The 25306-nt window shown below is 36.8% G+C and overlaps 3 protein-coding genes across 6 annotated transcripts; all 3 read left to right on the top strand.

Annotated features, from left to right (window-relative positions):
• Positions 1-15: 15 nt before the first annotated feature.
• On the top strand, positions 16-14232 carry rassf7b (Ras association domain family member 7b). Of its 3 annotated transcripts, none has more exons than XM_058781637.1 (6): positions 16-150; positions 8787-8933; positions 9023-9906; positions 12692-12848; positions 13028-13135; positions 13958-14232. In XM_058781637.1, the coding sequence occupies exons 2-6, from the start codon at positions 8831-8833 to the stop codon at positions 13987-13989; spliced, it is 1284 nt and encodes a 427-aa protein (XP_058637620.1). In that variant the 5' UTR covers positions 16-150; positions 8787-8830; the 3' UTR covers positions 13990-14232. The 3 variants fall into 3 exon arrangements, with proteins under 3 accessions (XP_058637620.1, XP_058637621.1, XP_058637619.1); XM_058781638.1 differs by having other exon boundaries at positions 17-56; XM_058781636.1 differs by lacking the exon at positions 16-150 and adding an exon at positions 2953-3171.
• A 492-nt stretch (positions 14233-14724) lies between these two features.
• si:ch211-210p4.6 (malignant fibrous histiocytoma-amplified sequence 1) lies at positions 14725-21989 on the top strand. Of its 2 annotated transcripts, none has more exons than XM_058782134.1 (11): positions 14725-14926; positions 17055-17162; positions 17481-18354; positions 18596-18890; positions 18981-19167; positions 19256-19440; positions 19550-20043; positions 20233-20378; positions 20958-21156; positions 21292-21359; positions 21441-21989. In XM_058782134.1, the coding sequence occupies exons 2-11, from the start codon at positions 17147-17149 to the stop codon at positions 21458-21460; spliced, it is 2484 nt and encodes an 827-aa protein (XP_058638117.1). In that variant the 5' UTR covers positions 14725-14926; positions 17055-17146; the 3' UTR covers positions 21461-21989. The 2 variants fall into 2 exon arrangements, with proteins under 2 accessions (XP_058638117.1, XP_058638116.1); XM_058782133.1 differs by having other exon boundaries at positions 16916-17162.
• A 1418-nt stretch (positions 21990-23407) lies between these two features.
• On the top strand, positions 23408-24982 carry ascl1b (achaete-scute family bHLH transcription factor 1b). The gene is made up of 2 exons (XM_058782673.1): positions 23408-24182; positions 24391-24982. The coding sequence occupies exons 1-2, from the start codon at positions 23618-23620 to the stop codon at positions 24420-24422; spliced, it is 597 nt and encodes a 198-aa protein (XP_058638656.1). The 5' UTR covers positions 23408-23617; the 3' UTR covers positions 24423-24982.
• Positions 24983-25306: the final 324 nt, after the last annotated feature.

Raw genomic sequence — 25306 nt, 5'->3', positions numbered from 1 at the left:
GAAAAAGCATCCGTCGTCAAGACAACCAAGAGCCGCAGTCCCACTTCACTTGTCTGGTGAGGCCTTGACAAAGTCACACAGATCCTTTTTTTACCTTCTGCTTATTGTTTCACTCTCTCCTCTCCTGTGCATCTCAAGAGTCTTTAAGAGGTAAGTCAATAGAAGAGATAGTGTGCTGTTTAAACATAGATGTATATTTACTTGAAGTAAAAGCTGCAGACAGGATCACACATGATGAGGGTCCTGATAGAAAATGCATTTTATACTAATTTTACATGTCGCATGAGGTAAGTCACTTTTTCTTTGCTTGTGGTTGATAAGCTAAACAAAGTATGCCATCAAAGAATATAAATGGAAGAGTTTACCTGAATAATGGTGGCTGAGTTGCCAGTTCTTTATCTCTTGGGAGGTTTGGTTTGTTAAAAGCATTGTGTTTTGAGCTATTCGTCTCCTCATTTGTTTCATCCCGGCGTTCATCACTTTCAGACTTTATTCGTGCCATGTCTAACAAGTGCAAGATGTTCCATTGTAGATAACGGTGGCTGTAGCCTCAGGAGGGATGTGAGCTGTTCCCTCTCTGTCATGTAAATTAAGAGCAAACATGGAGTCATCAAGGTGGCCATGTTGATAATGAAAGCATAAAATAAAGGCAAATGTATGTCTGCAGGTCTTCTCTATCACCTGTGCAACAAGTTGGTATGATATCTTTAAATTATGAAAAGCGGAAAGTTTGCTTGTGTTGCATATGAAGAAAAAGACTTTGTATGCACATGATTTCTGTAAGATATGTTGTGTTGTATGTACAAATATTGGCCCAAGAGCCCATGCAGTTCTGGAATATAATTGGTCGAAGCTTAAGTGAGTAACTACGTAAATTCTATTCAGTTATTCAGTGCTTTTACCTTTGTTTAGGGAGTTTCGGTTTACATTGAGGGTAGCTGGCCTTTCATGTGTTATTGTAGTAGTTTAGGTCAAGTAGCACAACAAGTGTTTAAACCATTTCTAGCATAATTGTAACTACTATTACTATTTTATCTATACTTGAATTAGAGATTTGGGGTTTTACAATTTTTTTTATTAGCATCACTTGTGTTACAGACATGAATGGAATTGTTTGACTTGTTGAGGATTCAGACTTTTTGTAATGAATACTTTTATTCAGTAAGTATACATTAAACTGACCATAAGTGACACTAAAGACATTTATAAAGTTACGAAAGATTTCTATTGCATATATGAATGAATGAATGAATGAGGCATTTATATTAAGATATTATAAATATATTAAGCAGCACCACTATTTTCAACATTGATAGTAATAAGAAATGTAATAATATGTAATAATGAATTGTACAAATATTTCATTTTACAGTTTTTGCTGTATTTTTGAGCAAATAAATGGAGCAAAATAAAAACAAAAAAAAACTAAAAAACGGAGTGTCTATTTACAGTAAGTGCAAATAGCCCGCCTTGTTGGCAGAGGCTATTTACACTAACTCTGCTCACCAACGTGTGATTGGGCTATTCAATTACAAAAGACAGTCAACAATCGTCAGCTCCAGTGGCGTAGATGATAAAGTGCGTGCCGTGGTCTTTTTGGCACGATCGCAAACTTTTTTTTCTTCCTTTTCAAATTACATCAGAAAAGCATTTATTTTCAATAAAAATGAAGGAAATGATCAAAAAGTTGAAAAAGTATCAGGTAGGGTTAGGGTAGGTGTAGGGAGGGCTGGCATCCATTTAATAATTTGAATTAAAATTAAAATTTACACTCAATAAGTTATTATTGCATACTGTTTTATAATGTACTACAATGCTGAGGTGCAGATAATTGCCACTATTTGCAACAAGTAGTATAAATAGCAGAAAATCCTTCTATTTTAACAGTGTAAATATAATCTATAGCTATAGCACATAGTGTAAATAGTATATTACTAAAACAATGCTGCTATTTGCACTTAGTGTAAATAGCATCTATCACTAAGAAAATATTCTAATTTCACTTAGTGAAAACAGAATCCATTGCTATTTGCACTTAGCAACAGCCGCTGCCAAAAAAAATAAAAATCCTACAGACCCTAAACATTTGAATGGTAGTGTAAGTTTTTTGCCCAGCCGAAAAATAAAAGCAAACAATCCCACAGATTGTCCTGAGACATTTCAGATTATCATACAGGTTTAGGGATGGGCTCTTTTGATTTGGGCCATCAAGCAATTGCCTAGCAACCAGCCAAAACACCTTATCAACCTCATAGCAACGTGTTACAAAACACTCAGAAGACCTTAGCAACCGCATAGCAAGACTCTGGAAATCACACACAACACCCTAAAATCACAGCAGCAATCTCTGCAAGGGAAAGCACCACCAATGTTTGGTTTTTCAGAAAACGTAAACACCAATTTTTTATTTATTTTTTGTTCTGACATCTGAACTGTTGCAGTTAGCAGATTAACGATCCCCAGTTTTACAGTAAAAAAAGTGGGAGAATATTGATCTTAAGATACAATCCAGAACACTAGCAAGTTAGCAACCACTCATATGACATAGCAACACCTTGGCATAACTGTCCATAACACCCTATTGTCACACCATTCACATTTTTTTTTTTTTTTTACAGGCATGTATTATATCTGGAAAGTTATTAGGAGGAAGTTATTGAGTTTATAGAGGAAGTCAAAGCATTTGATCTACATACAATGAGCACAATTATGACAGATACATGTACATACAATGACAGACCATTGAACTAAAAAAAGAAAAAAAAGAATAAAGTACTATGTCCTAACTAAGCCAGTTTTACAAACTGCTCTAAGATCTTTGGCAAAATAATGACAGAGAACGAGAGCAGGACAGAGAGAGAGAGCGAGATAACGAGAGCATTATTGCTGGTATTACCTGTGGAGGGGGAGGAGCATGGGAAGGCTGTGGTGTGTGTCAGCGTTGTGGAGAGCGGAAAGAGAGAGTCACTTTCAAGAGACGAAACGAGTAGTGCGCCATTAATCCTGCTCCTGTAGATACAGGAAAAACAACACCTGTTGGACTCCGACATCTGTGTTACAGGTTAACTCTTTGATTTTACATTAGACACATTTGGGGACAGTACTTTTTGAAATATATTCAACATGGTAACCAGGAAGGAGGACACACAGAAGCAAGCTTTCAACTCTAAGGTAAATATAGCTTTCCGTCTGGCCAGCAGGTTTGTCTAGTTAAGCTACAGACTTGACAATATAATGTGCCAAATTTTACACAGGTATTTCCATCATGTCTGGAAAGGAAAGCAGTTTTAACAAGGGAAAAGTAGTTGAAATTATGTTTGGATTATGCCCTTGATTTTAATCTGTAGTTAGGAAATAGTTTATAAAATAGAATTAGTAGAAAATATTTTATAGAAACATGCCAACTTTGTTTCTATATGGAAGAAGTCTGTTAATAAATAAATAACAAATTGAGGTTACCAGGTTTTGCAAAACCTGCTTTTATTCATGAAAAGAAAAATGCCTGAAGGGAATTAGTCATAATGGTTTAGTCATAATGCTACTGTGTATTATCCATGGATAATGTAGATCGTGTATTTTGCTTGATGGTTGGACTGTGTGGATTGTCCGATATAAGCAGCGCTTCTCTATAGCGGTCAGGTCCTTTGACTCATTCTGTCACTTGTGTACATGTAGACCTGCATAATGCCTGAGTAAATTAATTTGAGTAAACATTTTTGTGTTTGTGAGTTATGTTTAATGGTAACAAGGACCCATTTGGCAATTGGGCTGTATTTCTTGATCATTTTAATAGCAAGTTTTTCTTAACATTCTGATCAACTGTTCCATTAAAATGTAAGATCAACGTGCGAAAGACTGGACCACTACAAAACAAGACCTTTTTATGAACTTTTTGAATAGTTGAAGTTTAATTTCATAAATAGAATAGAAATAATGTGCAAAGTCTGGAATCCAGATTAAAATCAATCAGTTCTCTTTTTTGATACTTTGTTGACAGGTTCTACTGGCATGTATCTTTACAATATGCTCATGTGCCCAACATAAACAAGGCCACAAATAGTTTACCTTGATGTTTTGAAGATTCTTATTAACACAGTGATCAATTGCTAATCTACATGAGTAGAATCTTTCACCAACATCATTTAAGAAAATATCTGATTAGGGAAATTTTCAATTTAAATTCCTTCTGCATTTCATTCACCTGACGAAATGATGTCACCTTATTTGGATATGCAAAACAATACACACTCCGACTGCTGCTGTTCACAAACTGTGTCAGTGAGGGCAAATGCTAGATTTCATATAACTAACCACCCGCAGGTGAGAATGCTGGATTTTAATCGATGCAGTTAAATTATGTCTCGAAACACGTTTGAAAAGCATTAGTGATGAAATCAATGTGCGTTAAAAAAAAGAAGAAAGAGCAGTCTATCTGATTTATGTTCCTGCAGCTCAAGGCTACGAATCGTGTCGTAAATTTAGTGGAGAGGTTGTCTCGCTCTGAGGATGGGTTGAAAGAGAGGACCACTCCCAACATACATTTTGTGGTTATTCTTTGTGGAAATTCCATTAAATTAGAGATTCCCAACCAGGGATACACATAATCCAATGGGGATTTAGAAATATTTTTTTACTCTGTTAAACATACTGAAACATATTCACAATATCGCATCTAATTTAAGAAGTGATAGATCTATAATGTACAGTAGCAACCTTTATTTTTCAGTGATATACTATTATAGTATTATTTCTGTTTTTGTCATTTTTATTAGTTTTATTGTTTGTAAGCTTAATTAAGATTTTATTAATAAAGTTAAACTAAATAAAAATGAGAAGTTAGCATTTATTTCAAGTAATAACAATGTTTTTTTTAATGGTTTTAGTTAACTATAATAACCAACACAGATACTTACTTGAACTTCTTACTAGTATTTTATTTTTTTTAATAGTAGAGTTACTTTTTACACTTTCCTGTTACTTTTTCATAAAATTCAACTGGAATTCTTTAGCAGGAAACCTGTAATGCTGCATACCAAAGGTGTCTGACTTTGTTTGGCGATACTATTTACCTGCAGTCGTCAATGAACTCACTCGAGAGGGAGAGAATACACTCCTCCTTTTGCACACAATGGGGAAGGTTTAGATATGCTGTCCTACGTAAGCAGGCCAGTTTCACCCCTTTAACAGAAGAAACCTGATGCCTGTGAGACACATCCCTGAGCCTGGTTCTGGCTGGTTCACATAACAAATGGAATTCAGATGGTTTGAACATTTTTCTTGGTTCTCATGGTTCACTGAGTGAGAATGCCATCAACATACGGTCTCTTATTTAGTGTAGGTGAACTCTCAGATGACATTTCAGGTCAAAAAAGAGAGTCGAGGTCCTTCGGCTGTCAAACATATAGAGGTCTTATGACCACAATGGGACATCTGTCATCATCTGACGGAAGAAAGAGCATGAAACCTGTATTTCTAGTTTCTGCCATATGTTTCTAGTAGCAAGTGCCCTCCTGGGTACTCCTGTAAGCCCATGTTGACAGGGAAACGTGAGAAATGGGATGTTTTTCCCGAGCATATTTGCATTTCACACCTTCAAAAACATCATATTCAAACAACTGACAATTCCAACTTGAAACATGAATTGAAATTGATGTTTAGAATATGCTTTAAAGTGTAATTTCTGATGCCAGTTCATTACTAGTTTTCTTGTTTCATCACATAATGTGTTACTCTAGTTAGTCGAGTCAGTTAGAACCACTGAATCTTTGATGTTCCTGCTCATGGAGCTGGTTTAGGGTTAATGGTTTTAAATTTCAGGAATGGAATGTTTCAAACTAGGCTGATTTCATGGGTCTCCACACTTCATGGCAGATTTGTGTTTAAAAGACAATGGGAGAACAGAGACTGGTATCTACTGCAGGCCTGCAAATGCAGGTGGATGGTGTATGATTACAGTCCCATCATTAGATCTGCTACAGACAGCTTTTTTTCCTTTTATGTAGTGAAGAGGAAATCTTTAGCTATTTAAATGGCATTGAGTGAGGAACTCACTATTAACATGTTAACAGAACATTTCACTTTACCTGTAGTTTTTAGAATAACTAAGTAAAATAAGATCAGTGGATAGCATTGCTTATAGAGACTTCCACGTTTTAAATTATGCACGGTCATATCACAAATGTGGACTACTGTTACTACAAGGAAGCAAGTTTACGTGCTTGATGAATCAAATGAACATTGTGTATAGCAGTAATAAAAGCGGAACTATAAGCTACCATTGCATTAAAGCATTGTGTTTACTGTAGCAATTGTACGCTAATTATAAGGCTGTATATAATAATATACCGATTATACAATGGTAATAACCTGGTAATCATCTGCTTACCCAAAATGTAATGTTTTTCAGTACTGTTAATGACACATACAATAGGAGCAGTCATATAATTATGACAAAGATAACACAGTTAATTTGCACTGTTTACTGTTAGAGCAGGTTCACACAAAGCTTATTTTGTGTTCCACTCCCTGTGCTGCTTTTTAATTGATTTTCTATGTAAAGGTGTACTAGATGGACCGTTGTGGTGTGTCTTGCTTTTGTGCATGAGCACATTTTAAGAACGCATTTCGAGACCTTGACTTCTTTTCCATTCATTAGTGCTTCAGCTCTGCAGTTGCACACAACCTGATCTAATGAGAAAATGAAACTGTTTTACGAGGTGGCAATTTCGTAAGAATTTGTTCAGAAACATAACTGTTTTGAAGAAAAGTAAGCCTGAAGGCCCACACAAAACTCCACCCTAAACCTAACGTCAGTGGGGTGTAAGCAAATTATACAAACGCATATGAATGAGATCGAAAAAATGTACACAAATTAGTCACCAATTTGACCAAATGTACAATTGTTATGAAGTTATGTAATGAGTTTGTTGGTTGCATAGCTAATGCTTTGCAGTGCGTCACATTTTAAAAACAAAAACACATAAAAACTCAAATGTACTTCTTTATATGTGAGGGGATAAAGAAAGAGAGTCATTTCTGACATCAAAGTTTACTAATATTTTACAGCTGATGTGTGAAAGCTGTCTTAAAAATAATCATTGAGCTTAAATCTGTCAAGGTCATTGTGCTGAAATAAGTCAATGATTACATTTAACATAGGTGTGGCTTAATCAAGCCAAAGACATTATAGTAAAGCATTATGAAATATAAGCCATGAAACCTGAGCCATGTTCTGTGCAGACACCAAAGACAGGCAACTTAACGTTTCCCCTAATCTCTTATGGTTATTGCCGTTTTGTCAAATTAAATGATCTGGTTTGACAGGCAGAAGTGTTGTGACTGTGAGGACAGTACACACATTCTTTGAGCATGTGAGCACAGTTTCAAGGTTTGCAGGAATGTGAAGGTTGGTTAATGATTGCCTCAAGAGTCAATGTGCAGGTTGAGGACATGAGACACTCTCTAACTCACCTCACAGAGCACATTTAAAAACAAACAGCCGGTTTAAGAGTGTCTTAAGCTGTTAATTTGCCAGAAGCAGCTTGAATATCAGCGCTTCCCTAAAATGTAGGGGAAAAAATCAATGTTAACTTGCAAAAAAGAGCTGATTGCTGTTGTGTTGTCAGAACATGTTCAAGGGCAGATATCATAAAAGCACTTTGACGACTTTTTTGATCAATGTCTTCTCATTATTGTATTGGTTGAAGGAGTTTATTGGCTTGCATTGCTGACCTTTTTTGATGTTGTTGACGTTTTTCTGGTTTATTTACAGTCTGGAATCTGAGAACTGAATAAAATCCTCATGTTCCTCATTTTACCATGTATGCATACTTCTAGGTGTCAGGTTAAAAGTGATCATACTCTTTTGTTTTGAACCATGTTTTTACAGTTACATGATGTGAATGTTCATCACAACACATCTCTTTGATGTACTCTAAACATTATCTAACAGTAACAATGATTTTAACACATAATGGCATTGATTGGTTTAATCCATGGCACACTTTGCCATTATCTGCCTTGTAAAGCAGCATTCCTCATAATCGAATGCCAAAACATTTGGAGTGTGGTGTCTCTTGTTACAGTTTCGGTTAGTTTAGTTAGTTTGACCTATCACTAAGTAAAAGTTACCATTTTCACATCTGAAGTACCTGAATCTGGAATGTTCCCAGTTTAAAGTGTGACCTGAGCTGCTTAGCTACTTCATTTAAAAAAAAGGACCCAAAAATAAAAATTTGGTCATTGTTTACTTATCCTTATGTCTTTCCTAACCTTTAAGAGTGTAGTTCATCTTCGAGTCTCAAATGAAGATATTTTGTAGAGAAACTTGATAGATTTCCGTCCCTCCATTGAAAGTTCATGCAGCCAAAACATTGATGACATTACAAATGTAATCCATGAACCAATAATGTTTGCAAGCAAGCAAGATTGTACTTCTGTTTACCATATTTCATGTGCTGTATGTTTGTGCATTGATCAATATTTCCATGTGAATAAAAGCCTATATTAAATGTTCAACATATAAAGCAATTGTGTATCTTCAGAATACCTGGATTAAATGCCATTTAAGACATTTTACATCCACGCTGATTTCTCTATACATTTTGCAAGACTTTTAAAAAAAATCTCCCTCGATCATTGAGGAGTATGATAATTGGTTCTCGGTAAGCATTTTAACAATCAATGCCTGACGATTCACATCTGTATTTTTGTGGTTTTCCAAGTGCAGTTATTCTCTCTATTGTAAGTAATTGTTCTGTATTTTAATTGTTGTATCTGTTCAACAGAGGACTGTCATGTAGAGACGCTCCTTACTGACTTTCTCACAGTCATGGAGCTGAAGGTGTGGGTGGATGGTATTCCACGTGTCGTCTGTGGCCTATCAGAACAGACATCTTGTCAGGATGTAGTCATTGCCCTTGCCCAGGCTATAGGTAAGTTATCGAGCCTTTCGCTCTCTGTTTTGCTCTTTGAACTGCTAGTGCATTTGTATTTTAACGTTCACTCTTAATGTGCTCTCCAGGGCAAACTGGTCGTTATGTTCTTATCCAGAAACTGCGGGATAAGGAACGGCAGCTGGTGGCCAATGAACGCCCATTGGAGTCTCTGGCTAAACTAGGCCAATTAGGCAATGAAGTGCAATTCATCCTACGGCGCACCGGTCCCACAAGCAGCGAAGCCTCAGACCAAGGTCGAGCCCCGCAATTACCCAGACCTCCAGATCCAGAGCCCCTAAAACTCAAAGAGCCAAAAAAAGCTCTTACTTTCAATCTGGGGCCCTCCACATCACCCCGAACTCATGTAAAACAGGTAGAAAAACCACCCAGAGACTCCCAAACACGAGGGGTGTCCCCATCTCCGCCCTCGTCTCTTGCCCAAGCTGGTCCATCCAAAGACACACTTTATCAGCAGATACTAAGACAACAAGGGCAGCTACAGTCTCTGCAGGGACAGGTGGAGTCTCTAGAGAGGGAGCAGAGTGTTTGGGAGCGGGCTCCTCCTCCAAACCTTTCCCCTGACCTTTTTAAGGAAATGGACCACCTACAGCAGTTTTTAAGGAGGAACGAGGCAGAGTTGGCCCAAGCGTTGCACTGGGAAAATGAATTTCAGTCTGAGGTTCAAAGAGAAAAGGACATTCTACGGCAAAAAAATGAACTCCATTTAGCTCTAGACAAACACAATCGAAGGTTGCGTGACACAGACAACCAATCAGAGCAGCTAGAGCGAGATATCACGCTGCTTTTTGAAACCAAGAGAAATGGTGTGCTTCAACCCAGACCCAGTGTTGAAGAATCTGTAGTTATAGCAAAAGAACAACTGGACAACCATCAGCATAACGGGGGTGAACTGCAGGCATCAATTGAAGAAATAGAAAAGGAGTTAAGGCTGGCAGAAGAACAACTGCAGGTCTGCATTTCTGTTTTTATTACTCACAATGTTATGTACTTGTCATATCGTTATTGTTTCATTATAACGATTTATTATAAAACATTTAAAAGTGGATAATCAAACCTATGTATTCTCTTATATTATGAGACAATATTGCAGACAATATGGGCTCGCTGGGTGGGCAAGAACTAGAGTCTCCAAAAAAGGACAAATAAGTTATACACTATTCCTACTAACCTAGTAAATAAAAACAGTGCGCCAAAAGAGTAGTATGTCCATATTAATAGCATCTGAAAAACAGTAGGTGAAAATGACCAGATTGATGCTTTACTGTTCCATGAGACCACTGAGAGGAATGACGAGTTGGTGCAACTGCAACCGTAGGTCACATGACACGGCCAAAACGGCAGATGTATATGGCAAGCCGTTTTAACTTTTATTCATTCTCAGGATATGACTTCTTGATATCAACAATTCAATTTTCACTAGTTAAAATGTTCATTCTTGATATCAGGAATTAGATTTCCACTAGTAACAATGGTTATTTTTGATATCAGCAATTACATTTCCACTAGTAACAATGTTAATTCTTGATATCAACAATTAGATTTTCACTAGTTAAAATGCTAATTGTTGATATCAGCAATTAAATTGTTGATATCAAGAATTAAATTGTTGATATCTGTAATTGTATTTTCACTAGTTAAATGTCACCATAGGCTGCCATTCAAAAACAATTGTTGATATCAAGAATTAATTTCTTACTAGTAACAATTTAATTCTTGATATCAGAAATACAATTCTTACTAGTAAAAATGTCTATTCTTGATATCAACAATTTAAATGTTGATATCAACCATTTAATTATTGATATCAAGAATTGAATTGTTGATATCAACAATTTAATTGTTGATATCAAGAATATAATTTCTGATATCAACAATTTAATTCTTGATATCAAGAATTAAATTGTTGATATCAAGAATTAAATTGTTGATATCAAAATTACCCTCCCAATTCTTGATATCAACAATTAAATTGTTGATATCAGAAATTAAATTGTTGATATCAAGAATTAAATTGTTGATATCAAGAATTAAATTGTTGATATCAAAATTACCCTCCCAATTCTTGATATCAACAATTAAATTGTTGATATCAGAAATTAAATTGTTGATATCAAGAATTAAATTGTTGATATCAAGAATTAATTGTTGATATCAAGAATTTAATTGTTGATATCAAGAATAGACATTTTTACTAGTAAGAATTGTATTTCTGATATCAAGAATTAAATTGTTACTAGTAAGAAATTAATTCTTGATATCAACAATTGATTTTGAATGGCAGCCTATGGTGACATTTAACTAGTGAAAATACAATTACAGATATCAACAATTTAATTATTGATATCAACAATTTAATTCTTGATATCAAGAATTAGCATTTTAACTAGTGAAAATGTAATTGTTGATATCAAGAATTAACATTGTTACTAGTGGAAATGCAATTGCTGATATCAAAAATAGCCATTGTTACTAGTGGAAATCTAATTCCTGATATCAAGAATGAACATTTTAACTAGTGAAAATTGAATTGTTGATATCAAGAAGTCATATCCTGAGAATGAATAAAAGTTAAAACGGCTTGCCATAGATGTAGAATGCCTAGATTTCATTCATTCTAAACACATTCATACTATATATCCACCTTATGAACTGTAGTACAAAATGTGCAAAGTGTAGTAAACATACCTTTTTAATGGTATGTTTAATGGTAAGTTCTCAATCAAATCTAGCACCTACGGAGTATGCGATTTTAGATGCAATGCAAACAAATTCTATTCTTCTTCACTATTACATGGCTTGACTGGTCAATTTTGGTATTCCGTGGTCTGATATTTTGTCAAATTTGCCACTGTCATGGCAACTTTTTTATATCAGTCAGCTCACCCATTTACTCACACTGGCGCTACTTTCATGATTTGCACTCAGACAACAGGCTCATACAGTCACAATTGATCACTGTGGTGAAAATTACTTCAGAGGACCTTTGTTGTTACTACTACTGTAATATTGTTACGGTGTTTGTCTTGTTGCTATGTTGCAATGTACATTTTTTATTTGCAGAAGCTTTGATTATAAACAGCAAGGATTGTGACACGATTTCAACTCAACATTTCATGTCCACGTAGTTTGAAGCACCCTGTCAGGGTTTAGTTTGCGGTAATGACTTGCTGACTGTACAGTATACCTTAAATAAAACATCTTTGTACAAGTTGTTGAATCACACCGGTACATTAATTGAAGTTACACAAAAGCATGTTGTGTGCTTACCATGACTAACTGAACCTCAGGGCACCATACACACTACCTCACTATTGCTTCATTTGTTGCCTCACTCCCATCAGCAAGAGCAGTACTATATTCATTCATCCTACAGGTTGTTGTCATTACCAGCAATACTAGTTACACCTTTAAAGGTTGAAATAAAAATGAGTAAGTTTATGGAAAACAAATAAAGTAGTGCAAAGGCAGCAACTTTAAGAAATAATATGTGACGATTATGCAGGAACCACAGTAGATAACAATTATTACTGTTCATGGTAGGAAGGTACTGTGTGAAAAATGACATTTAAGACACACTGCTTGGACATTTGATCTCACTGTAGAGGTTAAGTCTGTGTGGGTGTTTCATGACAAGAAAAGAGAACTGTGTGATAAAGGAGCATTGCCGTTTGAAAGTCACCGCTTCAGCTTTTTCCTCCAACCCAACATTAAATCTCTCTTATGTTCCCCTGTAGGCTAAAAGCATAGAACTGGATGATCTGAATAAGGAGCTACGCCAGTGTAACCTGCAACAATTCATCCAGCAAACAGGAGTCACTCCAGCACAATCCAGTCAGCAAACCGAAGAGATCGATTTTGCTCTCCTCAAGCCTGATGGACAGAGTGATGAAGGTGTGTAAAATTGCATACGGTTTTCACAAGCCACTAGCTAACAAGGTCTTTTCTACTATACGTGGGGGTAACGTGTTTTCCAAATGAAAAAAGATACTATCTGGTGGGACACTGTTTATACCTAACCAAATAACTGAAGCTGGCAAAGCTTAACAGTAGGTTTTTTATGTTTATGACAGATTCGAATTCCTCCATCTTGGAGTTTAACCCTCGTACCACTGCCAAGCAAATCTTGGGGAACCCACGCAGCCTCCAGAACCCACTTGTCTCCAGCCTTCATCCAGAGGGTGTGTATGTGTGACACGCAGCTTGCACACCGCTGCCCTCTGCTGGCCTAAATCTTCTGCTTGTCCACCTCTACCTCTTCCTGCTTCCCAGAATGCACAATATTTCACTTGCACACCCCCTGTCCTCACTGGTGTCTCTTTGTCTTGTCAAATGCACTGTAATGGGCATTTTTCTGATCAGACAATTCAACTGTACTGCCAACAAGACAGATTGCCGACATTTATATTTATGAGTTTCTTTTTTTTTTTTGAGGCAGAAAACGAAAACACTGTACTCACTTTGTTTTCTGTGGTTTAAGATAGCTGCATCTCAATGCGTGTTAATAGTGACTGTCAAGCTACCACAAAAAAAAATTCCCATTTTGCTGAAACCTGCACTGCCTTGGGGTTCTTTCATGTAGGCTCACGTGAATCATGAGCTACCGGTATGCTTTGCTCCATGGTTCCTGCCTGGCACAAGTGTTTTAAGTAGAAAGAAATTAAGTAGTTATTCATTTTCACATCTTTCTATGAAACTGCCTCCAATGGATGCTGTTCAGAGTAATCATGTGGGTGTACAGAAATGTCGCAACAGACTCAAGGTCAGGCTGTCTGACTGTAAATGGAGCATTTTGATGTTTGATTTTAAGCTTTTATGCTGCTGATTTTTTAAGCTAGAGCTTTTTCTTTTTTTTTCTGTTTTTTTTTTTTTTACATTTCTTCCATTCGTCAGTCTTCCCTATATCTGTTCTGTGAAACATTTCTCCCTCCAGTGTGTTGAACAACATTTTAGCATCCTCCATGAAGCCCAGAACCTCATTCCATTTTGTGTGTGTCTTGCAGTCCTGTCATCAAGAGAGACATCACGGCGATAAAGTCTGGAGTACAACCTCGAGGAATTATTCACTATTCACTTTATATTATGTCTACTTCATTTTGTCTGAATATGTTAATTATATTTTCTTTTGTATGATATTCTGTGAAATGCATTTGTGAACACAAGAATAAGTCTATGTAAATACAGTGCTGTCTTTGTAATTATGAAACATTTGAATGTATTTTAACAATTTACATATATTTCATTAACTAAAAACATACCAAAATAAAAAGAAATGATTACAAGATTTTAAGCTTATTATTATTCCCACTGTACAATTTGGAGAGTGAAAACACAGAAATACTTTTATATCCATATATATTATACAACTGATCACAACATATTTAAGATTTAAAATGTTCCTTAGCTGCTTATGTACATCCACTGATATACAATTGCAGTCTTACTTAGTTTATATAGACTCTGCTCTAAGGATTCTACTTGAGACCATTAACACTCATAGCAATAGTCACATCCCTGTACCAGCCGTGAAATCTCAACAATAATTTATATTTACAGTTTGTGTTAATTGAGCCCTGTGATGGACTGGCTGTCTGTCTGGAGCAAGGGTGTCAACTCAGTTCCTGGAGGGCCACAACCCTGCTCCAACACACAAACCATGTAGTTTTAAATAAGCCTAAATGACATGATTTGCTGGATCAGGTGTGTTTAATTAGGGTTGCATCTAAACTCTGCAGGGCTCCAGAGATTGACACCCCTGGTCTAGAGTGTTTCCCTCGCCTGTGAGTAAAGAAATGCTGGGTTAGGCTCCAGTAACCATGCAACGCTACAGAGGACAAGTGGTCTTACAAGAGTAAATAAAGAACTGGGGCCGGTTGCAGACTGGTCATAACTTTTTATATTCAGTTATGAAAAGGTAGACTGGTCTTATTTGTATTGGAAAAGTAAGACTGATAACCACTTGGCAACTGCTGGTAAGTTTTGTATAGTATTTTCTTTACTCTTTACTTCAAAAGCTATGTCTAAAAAGGGTAATATTTTATGTATTTGAGGTCTGAGATGTGGGAACAGTGAAGAGCGAGAGGGCAAACATTTTGCATTTTAGGTCAGCATTGCCATCTAATTCAGCCAATATTGTCTCAAATAGCCTGCATAAAACTTCATATTTTATAACATGGGATTTCGACCAAATATATTCAATCTTGATTTTTTTTTTTTGTAAAATGTTGCAACAAGATGTTATTGAAAAAAAAAAAAGAAAATTGTAAAAACTTTCAGTTTTTGACATATAAGGTAATAAAAAAATACCTTAAAGTAACTACAAATGAGCATGTAAAACAAATATTTGTTTTTTAAATTTTTCCCTCTTACCTGTTTGCATCTCTGGGCAGGGTTTGTCATCTCTGTCCCTCAAGGTCCATTTTCCTGCAGAGTTTGCTCAAACCTTGATCAAATTCACTTGCCTCAGACTCACTAACCTTGATTAGCCTGTTTTATTTTTGGATCTGATTGTGAAGGAAAGTGGAACTCGAGAGCCAGAGTTGAGAACTCCTGTTTTAGACCGTGACATTTGATTCGACAAAAGTCTAGTCTAGTGCAGAATGAGTCAATTAATATTTTCAAAAAAGAGAAAGTCTGTAAATTTAATATAATTATTTTGTTGTTGTTGTTTTTCAATACTTATGTGCATAACATGTCTTAAGGATAATGGGTGCAGCCAATCAATAGCATTTCATGAATGCCCAATTGTTGCATCATGCCTTGTTTGGTATGATAATAGTGTTGTCTCTATAGCCAATGTGACTACCTTAAATTTTTACATGTCAAAAAAATCTGCTAAACAGGGGTGTAGCCAGGATATTTTCATAAGGGTGGCCACCTCCTAGCTCTGCCCCTGCCACTAATAATTCATAATGAGAGCAACATTTCCAAAAATATTGTTCTCTTTGCTAACATACGGATACATACCCTACGTCCCAATTTGCATACTATCTGCCCTAAATAGTAGTGAAAATTACAATCATATAGAATTTAGGATGGATAGTATACACATTGGGACGCAGGCATTGTGTTTTGATTTACTTCTAGTGTTCCTTGTTTCTACCTGTTTCCTTTGTTCTCATTTCTCCCTCCAATATTTTGTAGTTGCTATAATTTCCCTGTTGAAAAAAACAGCATATGCTGGTTAGGTAGGTTTTGAAGCTTGGATGCTGGTTTAAGTTTATGGTCATCTTATGACCAGCTTAAACCAGCATCCATGCTTCAAAACCTACCTAACCAGCATATGCTGTTTTTTTCAATAGGTTTAGCTGCACACCTGTTCATTGTTCAATTGATTAGCATTCCCTGTAAGCCTTCAGTTTACTAGGTTCCACGTCTTGCGTTAAGATATCTAGTGTTTTTCTCAGTGTTTATTAAAATCTTTCATCTGCTGTGTTTTCCATTCTGCGGCTCTTTGGATTTATACTTGACAAACGCTTAATTTCTATACACTTTAAAAGTGACCACTCTTAACTGATATTGAAAACAAGAATAAACAGAACTTTTTAACAGAATGGCAAATTCAGTGCGGTTCAAATGTTTTAAACCGTGAAAAGAATCAGCTGGGCAAATAAACTGAAGGAGCCTGTGGAAGCCTACAATACTTTATAAGTTTTCCACAATGTAATATGATACATGCAGCTATATATATATATTTCCATAGACATTCCTGTGACAGATGAAGTGCTGTCTTCATGATTCAAAGTGAGACATTTTTAAACAGCTGAAAATTTGCACAAAGAATGCATGAAAACATGAAAGAAAAAAGAAAAGAATAAATCCATTTGGCCCTACACCGATTAAAGTGGTGGAAAGGAAGGAAGAAAAGGATGTGACGTGTGGCCAAGTATGGTGTGCTCTGTAATTTTTCCTTGAACTAGGTATGAGTCTTATTTCATTGCTACTGTCTGTCCTATGCACAGTTTCACATTTTAGCCAGATGATGGCAGTACCGCCTCGTTTCTGGATGACTGTGTAAATCACGTGACAGAAACTGAACTAGATACTGCTACGTTTTCAAGAAAATGAAAGTAAGATTCAGTTGTACTGCTCTGTTAAAAGTCCGTCCCTGCATTGCTCTGTGAGACATAAGGAAGTAGTTCACCTATTTGACACACAGACAAGCGAAAGAGTTTCTTCAACATCTCATCAACATGCCCTTTTTAAATGGTATGTTCACACTTCCTTTTAATCTTGATCTGTAAGAAATGCTACAAATTTGCTTGAATGTAAGAAATGTGATCACAGCATATTAGAATTAGTTATGGGTCACTCCTGGGGTTTTGCTATATCATTGTAGTGTATATAATTGCTAATCCTAACAAACTGACACAGAGTTTTAATTATTTTTGCTGCCTAGAAAGAACACATTAATTTGTAATTCAAGAAAATGTTCAGAATAAGACGTTAGGGATATGTTGGTTATAAAGTTTAAATAAGAATGCTTTTATTATTATTATTATTACATTAATAATAATATTACCATAGGAAATCAAAATGCCAAAAAAGAGGAAGACTTTGCCGGAAAGAAACTCAAAGCACTTCCCAATGAGCTTCTCCAGAGGGGTGGAGATGCAGTGAAGGTAGATCTACAGCGGAACAGACTCAAACAAATCTGTGGTATCATTCAACTGAAAAACCTGACAGAGCTCAACCTGTGCAGGAATGAGTTCACTGATTTCCCCACGGACATTAGAGGGTTACACCAGTTGGAGAAACTTTATATCAATCAGAACAATATCAAAACCATTCCAGAAAATGTCTTTCCATCCTTGGAAAAACTTCGATTTCTAAAGTTGAGCACTAATCGACTTGAAAAGCTACCCCAGGACATGAACAGGTGCCAACATCTCAACTACCTAAACCTGTCCAACAACTGCCTGAGGAATTTGGATCCTCTTGTGGGTCTTTCACACCTAAAAGAACTTTATGTCGAGAGGAACCAGTTGGCTGACCTACCAGACCAACTCTTTCAAAACAGTAGCTTAACTCTGTTCAAAGCTAATGGTAACCCTCTTAGAAAGCCCCCTCAGGAAGTCTGTGCCGGGGGATTGAGGGATATCCAGAGTTACTTTGCGATGCTTGAGGCGAACGCCCCAAATGAGAAAACTGTGAAGACTATGTTTCTGGGGACCTCCATGGCAGGGAAATCCACTCTGTGTCGTAGTCTGAAGCAGGGTTGCCCTGTACAAGTGGCAGAGGAAGATCGCACTGTAGGGATCGAAATCAGTGAAGTTTTTGAAGCTGATGAGGGTATCCGTTTTATCTTTTGGGACTTTGCTGGACAAGAGGAATACTACATCACCCATCATGTGTTTATAACAGCTCAAGCCTTTGTCATACTTGCCATTAACCTTTCCAGGTAAAGCCTTTTTTCCCTTCTGCTAGATCTCACAGTGTAATATACTCTAACCACCAAACATATACAACTTGTTAAGAATGATTTCTTTCATTAGCAAGCATCATTATGCCTAAATAGTTAGATTTGTAATTTTTGCATTGTGGACTATAAAATGGGCAAAACCAGAATATTATACAGATTATACACCCTAGCCACCAAATAGCAATGCATTAAACTTTTTTTTTAATTTTTATTTTTTCAGTTACAACAAGGATGCCCAGAGTTTCAAGGAGAGTGTGGGATTCTGGATCAAAAATCTTCAGCTTAAGATACCAGACTCAGTAGTTCTGCTTGTGGGCACTCATGTTGACGAATGCACAAATGAGAATGATGTGAACGAAAAGAAAAAACACATCGAAGACCGGGTGAAGGAAATGCTTGAAACACATTCAACTAATTTAGAGCAGCGTAAGAAAAACTTAGAAGATAAGGAGGACTCATCTTTGTACCGTGACCAGATAGATCAGATTGAAAGACTGACTGAGTACAAAATAAAGGTAAATTGGCTTTGTAGTTGCTGTTTTATAATCTTATAGAATTGAATAAAATGTGCAGCCACAATCTTCTTAATCTCCTTTTATTTTCAGGTACTTGACCTTGTACCTATAGACTGCACTAAAAAGGAGGACATTGTCAAGCTAGGTACTCACATCAAAACTGAGGTTTTGAACAAAGCTACATTCCCCAGCATGGAACAGACATTACCTAGAAGCTACTATGAGGTGGAGAAAGATATCAAAGAACTTCAGGAAAACGGTGACATTGCTGAGTACGGTCAGTTGTTTTTTTTTTTTTTTAGATTACAATGTTTGGTGTATTTGTTCTTACATTTCTTAATTCTGAAATTTGCACCTATTATCAGGAATTGTGAGTCAAAGCACCCTCTTGTATGAACTGAAGAACAGACATGATACACTGGACGATGACAAACTTAAGTTAATTCTTCAGTATCTTCACCGAATTGGAGTCATGATGTGGTACAAGGAAATCCCAGAGTTGGCTGATTCTTTGTTTGTAGAACCATCATTCCTCATTTCATTGTTCAAGGTTCATGCATCAAACATTTAAAATACAACCATTACATGTATTTGAATAGCCATAAAATAATCAGTGTATAAATTCCTTCATCATTTATTTTCTTTTAATTCTGTCACAGACTATTGTGAGACATGACCTAGTCCAGGAACTGAACAAGATTTCCTCTGAGCAGCTGAAGTCAGAAAATGCACTTGCAGTACAGAAGAAAAGATGGATCAGCGACTATAAACACAGAGCATCCTTAAACAATGTGGCTATCAGGATCCTGGTGCGGTCTGAGCTCCAGAAGAATTATCGCATTAATAATGAAGACCTTGAGGAGGTGGTTGGGTCCAATAAGAAGGAAGGAATTCTCCTTTCACTGCTAAAGCACTTTGATGTATGCTTATCGACCAAACATAACAGTCCTCTTAATCCAAAAGCCAATGAATTCTGTCCGAAGAAAAATTGGGTGCCCTCAAATCCGATTGTGTATGAGCCAGATGCTTGTCTGTTCCCAAGTTACCTGCCAGACAACAAACAGGTAGAGGACAACTGGGTATCAGACAATCCAGAGGACCTAAATATCCATGTTTACTTCCTACCTGAGATACCACATGGTTTCTTCCACAGGTGAATGCTTACGCTTGTCTCTTTCAGAGAAAATAAAGAAATGCATGCCATTAAAGAACATTCCTGGTTTATTCACTCTATTAGCTGTTGTGTTTTGCGGTCATGTGTCATCAACCCAGATACCAGATTGTAACTAGTATTGACACTTGGATAACCAGTAATGACGTACAACTGATGCTTGCTTTACAGGCTTGTCATCAGGGCGTGCTCCTTATACTCTCCATACTGGATTGGAAAAGACCAGTGTATGCTGTGCTGTGGTGACAGACGGTTTCTGCTCAGAGAACGCCGCGATGAGGACCAGTTCATTGAGATCCGCTGCAAAGAGACTGAGCGTAAGTCCCCTGTTTTATTACACTTTGTATAGCAATAATTTACATTTGTATCCTCTCAAGCAGATACTTTAAATATACATACACTGCTCTTCAAAGATTTGGCCATGGTAAGATTTTGTATTTATTTTTTATTAAAGAGGTTTATAATGGTCACAAAGGCCACATTAATATTTATTATATTTTTTTCAAAAATATAATTATAAAATTATTAAATCTATCCTTGTAGATACATATTGTTGGCACTAGGGGATGATTTTATTTTTTTTTGTCTACTACATTAAATTAAATTCACTTCACGTTTATTTGTATAGCGCTTTTCACAATACAAATCATTGCAAAGTTGATTAACTGAATTCTCTTCACAGAAAATGATAGTTTCTACATTATATTTAGGAGTAGCTTGTCAAGGTGATGTCCATTGTCCATATGGCAGAAATACACAGTAAAAAACACTATTAATGGCAATGATGATATGTTGCGATCAAACTTATAGCACAATTTGGTAGTTTTGTATGTTGGTTCATATATTTATTAAACCTATACTTAAATCATTGTATTTAATAATTTTCCTTTCTGTAGTTGAAACTGTAGAAGACTTCCAGAAAGCATGGGAAGTTATAAGGAAGATTATGATACGGCTGAACAAACTGACTGAGCAGTGGCAAGGGCTGTACCTGACTGTCCACAGTCCCTGTAAATCCAGTGACTGTGACGAATACTTTGAGTGGAATGACTGGCAAGAATGGTTAGAAGATTCAGGGACAAGCAAATTTAATATGTAAGTTGTCATGATTTGCCCTCTTTTTGTGTGTTCTCATCAGAGCATTACATATTTGTTTGATTAAAGTTTGTTTGACTCATCTTTTAAACATATTGAAATGAAAACAGATGAACACTGTGTTTTGTCTTATAGAGGACTTGAGGAAAAACAAACTTGCCTTAATGGACATCAACGCAGGACAGAGTTCCTGTTCCCTAGAAGTAAATGCATTTATTTACAGAGAAATACAACATGCATTTAGTCTTCTGCCCTTTATAATTCTTAAATATTTTTGTTTTCAGCACCTGACGCTTCGACCTAAAGACAGGGCATATGGAACAAATAAAAACTCACTCGACTTGATGGGAAAGGCTGTTAAAGCCCACGTCAGACTACATATGTGTCATTCCTTAAATATTGTGAAACACAACTTGAACATATGTTTATGTACTGTAATTAATTAAAATACCAACTTGCACAAGTCAATAGTATTATAATGTTTTCAACACGTTATTGCATAAATTGTAATAGCTCCAAAACATTAAACATAGCCTATATAATACTTAATACAGTTAATGTATATTACTTAATTTAACATGAAACGGGGGAATCTAACGTTATTTTGGGGAACATACACAAGTTTTGTGTAGTCTCCTCTCAGTAAGAAATTGTTCAGTGGATATGTTGTCTTGTAGAAACATATTGTCGCCGCTAGGGGGTGATCTTTATATATTTACGATCCACATTTTGTTTTAGGACTATTTGTAGAGGGTGAAGTATTGCTGCTGTGTCCAGGCTTAAACTTGTAATGAATTGTTCAATAAAGTTACCCAGATACAAAAGTATCATTGGATTTACCAAAGTCTCTTTCTGTCAGCCTATACATGTTTTAAACTAGCTAAAAAATAAAAGTAGGCCTACATGTTTAACTCAACATATATATTTTAACAAATCGCAGCATATATAAAGTTTAAATTATTTGATTTCACTTTATTTTGATAGTCTCCTTTAGACATTCTGTTCACTATCAGTAACTTTGCAACTACACATCATCTAACTCAGAGTATTAATAGACTAGGTTATGGTTAATAAGTTGATATGTACATGCAAAGTTACCTAGTTTAGTCAGTAGAATGTCTGTTGGGGGACCATAAAAATAAAGTATTAACAGATATTAAGCAGACAGTCTACTAACTACTCTAATGACTTGTAGTTGACATGCAGTTACGTAAAGTCACCTGAATGTCTAAAAGGGATCATCAAAATAAAGGGTTACCAGCTATTTTTATTGAGTTGTATTAATTTTTTTACTCACAATCTTTTTTGAAAAATATTTAGAAGCCTCAATGAAGAGTTTTTTTTTTTTTTTTTTCATTTTCCATCTGTTCTTTCGTATTCAGATTTTTACGTCATTATAAAGTACATAGCAAGGTGCCATTATCAGTTGATCTTGTTGATAGTGCTTACTATACACTGACAGTTCACTTGCAGCAGTCTTAGGTTAGGCGCACACACAAACACATTGTAGAGTGACTTCTGTTGTGTTTATATTGCGCTAATGATTTCTATCCCTAAACAGAACCCTCAGACAAACCATTCTGCATTGTTAAATTTTTATTAAGAAAACATATTTGTATTTATTTATTTTTTTCATATTGTGATCGAATGATCCACACAGGTTTTGCATTTCTTGTGGAGACATTTAGCCCTGATTATATATGAAAATCCTGATTAACACAATCTAAATGATCAAAAACGTCTTAAGAGTTATTTTTTAATCCATATATACATTCTAGAGGATGAAAGTTACATTTGCATTCAAAACTTTCATTTACTTGTTTGCCTAAACAAAACTGTGGCAGTAACATAGTAATGGTATCAGATGGAAATATACACAGTATAGTAGGCCTATACTGAAATTCTTCTATATTCAGAAAGAAGAAAAAAAAAACATGTTTTTGTCATATCAGTCTTGTTTTGTGATTATGCTGTTTTGAACCCACGTCTGTTTAGCAGGTTATCCAAAGCACCCCGCAGACTGACAGATAGACAGACAACAGGTGAGTTATAGTAACCTGAACGTCTACGTTTTCTTTGATATCAATGGTGAACACTTTTAAGTTTTACGTTCCATAACATACGCGTGCGCCGGGTGAGCATGATTTCACAGAGATAGGCAGCGCCTCATACGCGTGGCGCAGTGAGCGCACAGAATAGTTCTTTTGAGTTTGTCAAAGCCACGCGCCCGGCGCGCGAAGCCCGAGCAGGGGATTCATACAGGGGGCGGGTCTTCCTTTGGGAGCGTGCGGCCCGAAAGGGGTGGAGGTGTGGCGCACGTGTAGAAAAGGGAGAGCAAGTTGCTTTACCCTCAAATCATTCGCCGAACAGGTGAATCGCTTCTTGCGAGCCACGCGAAAGGCACGAGAGCGGCGCATTACTCGCAAACTCCCCATCTATTTATCTATTTATTTCCCGCGACATGGAGGCAGCTGTCATCGCTACGACGCAAATGACTCAAGATATGTTTTACCAACCTTTTTCGGAGACCCTCGTACCTCAGGCGAAGCAGGACAGGGAGTGTAAAGTGCTGAAGAGACAGCGCTCGAGCAGCCCAGAGCTGCTCAGGTGCAAGAGGAGACTGACCTTCAACGGACTCGGCTATACCATCCCTCAGCAGCAGCCCATGGCGGTGGCCAGACGCAACGAGCGCGAAAGAAACCGCGTTAAGCAGGTGAACATGGGCTTCCAGACGCTGCGCCAGCATGTGCCCAACGGAGCGGCGAACAAGAAGATGAGCAAAGTGGAGACGCTGCGCTCGGCAGTGGAGTACATCCGAGCGCTTCAGCAGCTGCTGGACGAGCACGACGCCGTGTCTGCCGTGTTGCAGTGCGGGGTCCCGTCTCCGTCGGTCTCCAACGCGTACTCGGCGGGCTCGGAGTCTCCTCATTCGGCTTATTCCTCTGATGAGGGCAGCTACGAGCATCTCAGCTCTGAGGAGCAAGAGCTGCTGGACTTCACCACATGGTTCGACAGATATGAATCAGGTAGGGGGCAGTTTTTAAGCGTTTTCCACTTTTACAGACCATGGGGTCCGCAACTAAGTGGCCCCCAGTTTAAACCCCCCCAACACTTTATTATAAGAACATAACATTATCCTTAGAGGGTTCAGAATACTCTTTTTTTTTCTGAATGGACAGAATTGCAGTCATTTTTGTATATGCCTGTGACTCATGCTGTTTTATTCTATTACAGGTGCTTCACTCTCTACTAAAGATTGGTGCTGAAGGGACGGCACAGGACCGGTCCAGGTCGGTGATACGCTGCCTGCTGGTGCCCATAAAGGACTTGAGTTCATTGACTGAGCACTGGACACACAGAGAGCATGTTCCAGCAATGCACACAGATGCAACACTTGCAAGTTTCCAAATGTTAGAACTGCACGGGACTTGAGGCATATGAGGATGTCTGTACTGCTGACTTGTGTCTTGTGTCACGCCGCATTTGAACATGCAATAATGTGTAAATGCAACTGAATGAGCCAGTTTGTTCCTTCCATATTGTACAAATAACGAGGTGACCAGTTGTAGTTAAACGAATGAGGAAAAATAGTATCAGGTCCCATATACGGCGTCTGTTAGGGGATGCACTAACGTTACACTAGGAAGCCCACAGGCAACCTGTATATTATAATATTTTGTGCTAGATATGTGGCAACATTTTTGTACTGGATGAATAACTTTTGTATCAAAGTGTGCACTTGTGTGTTTTCATACAAACTTGTGTATATGCAATTTTTTATGAAGAGAAACCCTATTTTATGTAAAATAAATACTTTATTTATTCATTTAATTGTCTTGTGTGTTTAAAATCAACCAACTAATAACTTGTAATAACTAAAAATATACTTTTAAAAAGCTTGCAAGTTTGACAGTTAAGAATCAGAATTGTACTTTACACAAACGTAGATAGTTACGTACTGCGTACATAATGTTCAGAATACATAGCACTGATTTACTATTTTTACCCAGAAACTGCTAGTAAATTTCACAATGAATTACAAAAATGTATCACATTGAACAAAATCTGAAATTTCAAAGCAGGCATCTGAAATTTTCAGATTTTCAGAATTTTCTTGTATAACATATTCCAATAGTCTTTTATTTACAAC

Source organism: Onychostoma macrolepis, chromosome 07 (genome assembly GCF_012432095.1).
Source record: "Onychostoma macrolepis isolate SWU-2019 chromosome 07, ASM1243209v1, whole genome shotgun sequence".
Lineage (NCBI taxonomy): Eukaryota > Metazoa > Chordata > Actinopteri > Cypriniformes > Cyprinidae > Onychostoma > Onychostoma macrolepis.
Note: the sequence above shows the minus strand (reverse complement) of the source record. Positions and strands in the feature narration are given on the sequence as shown.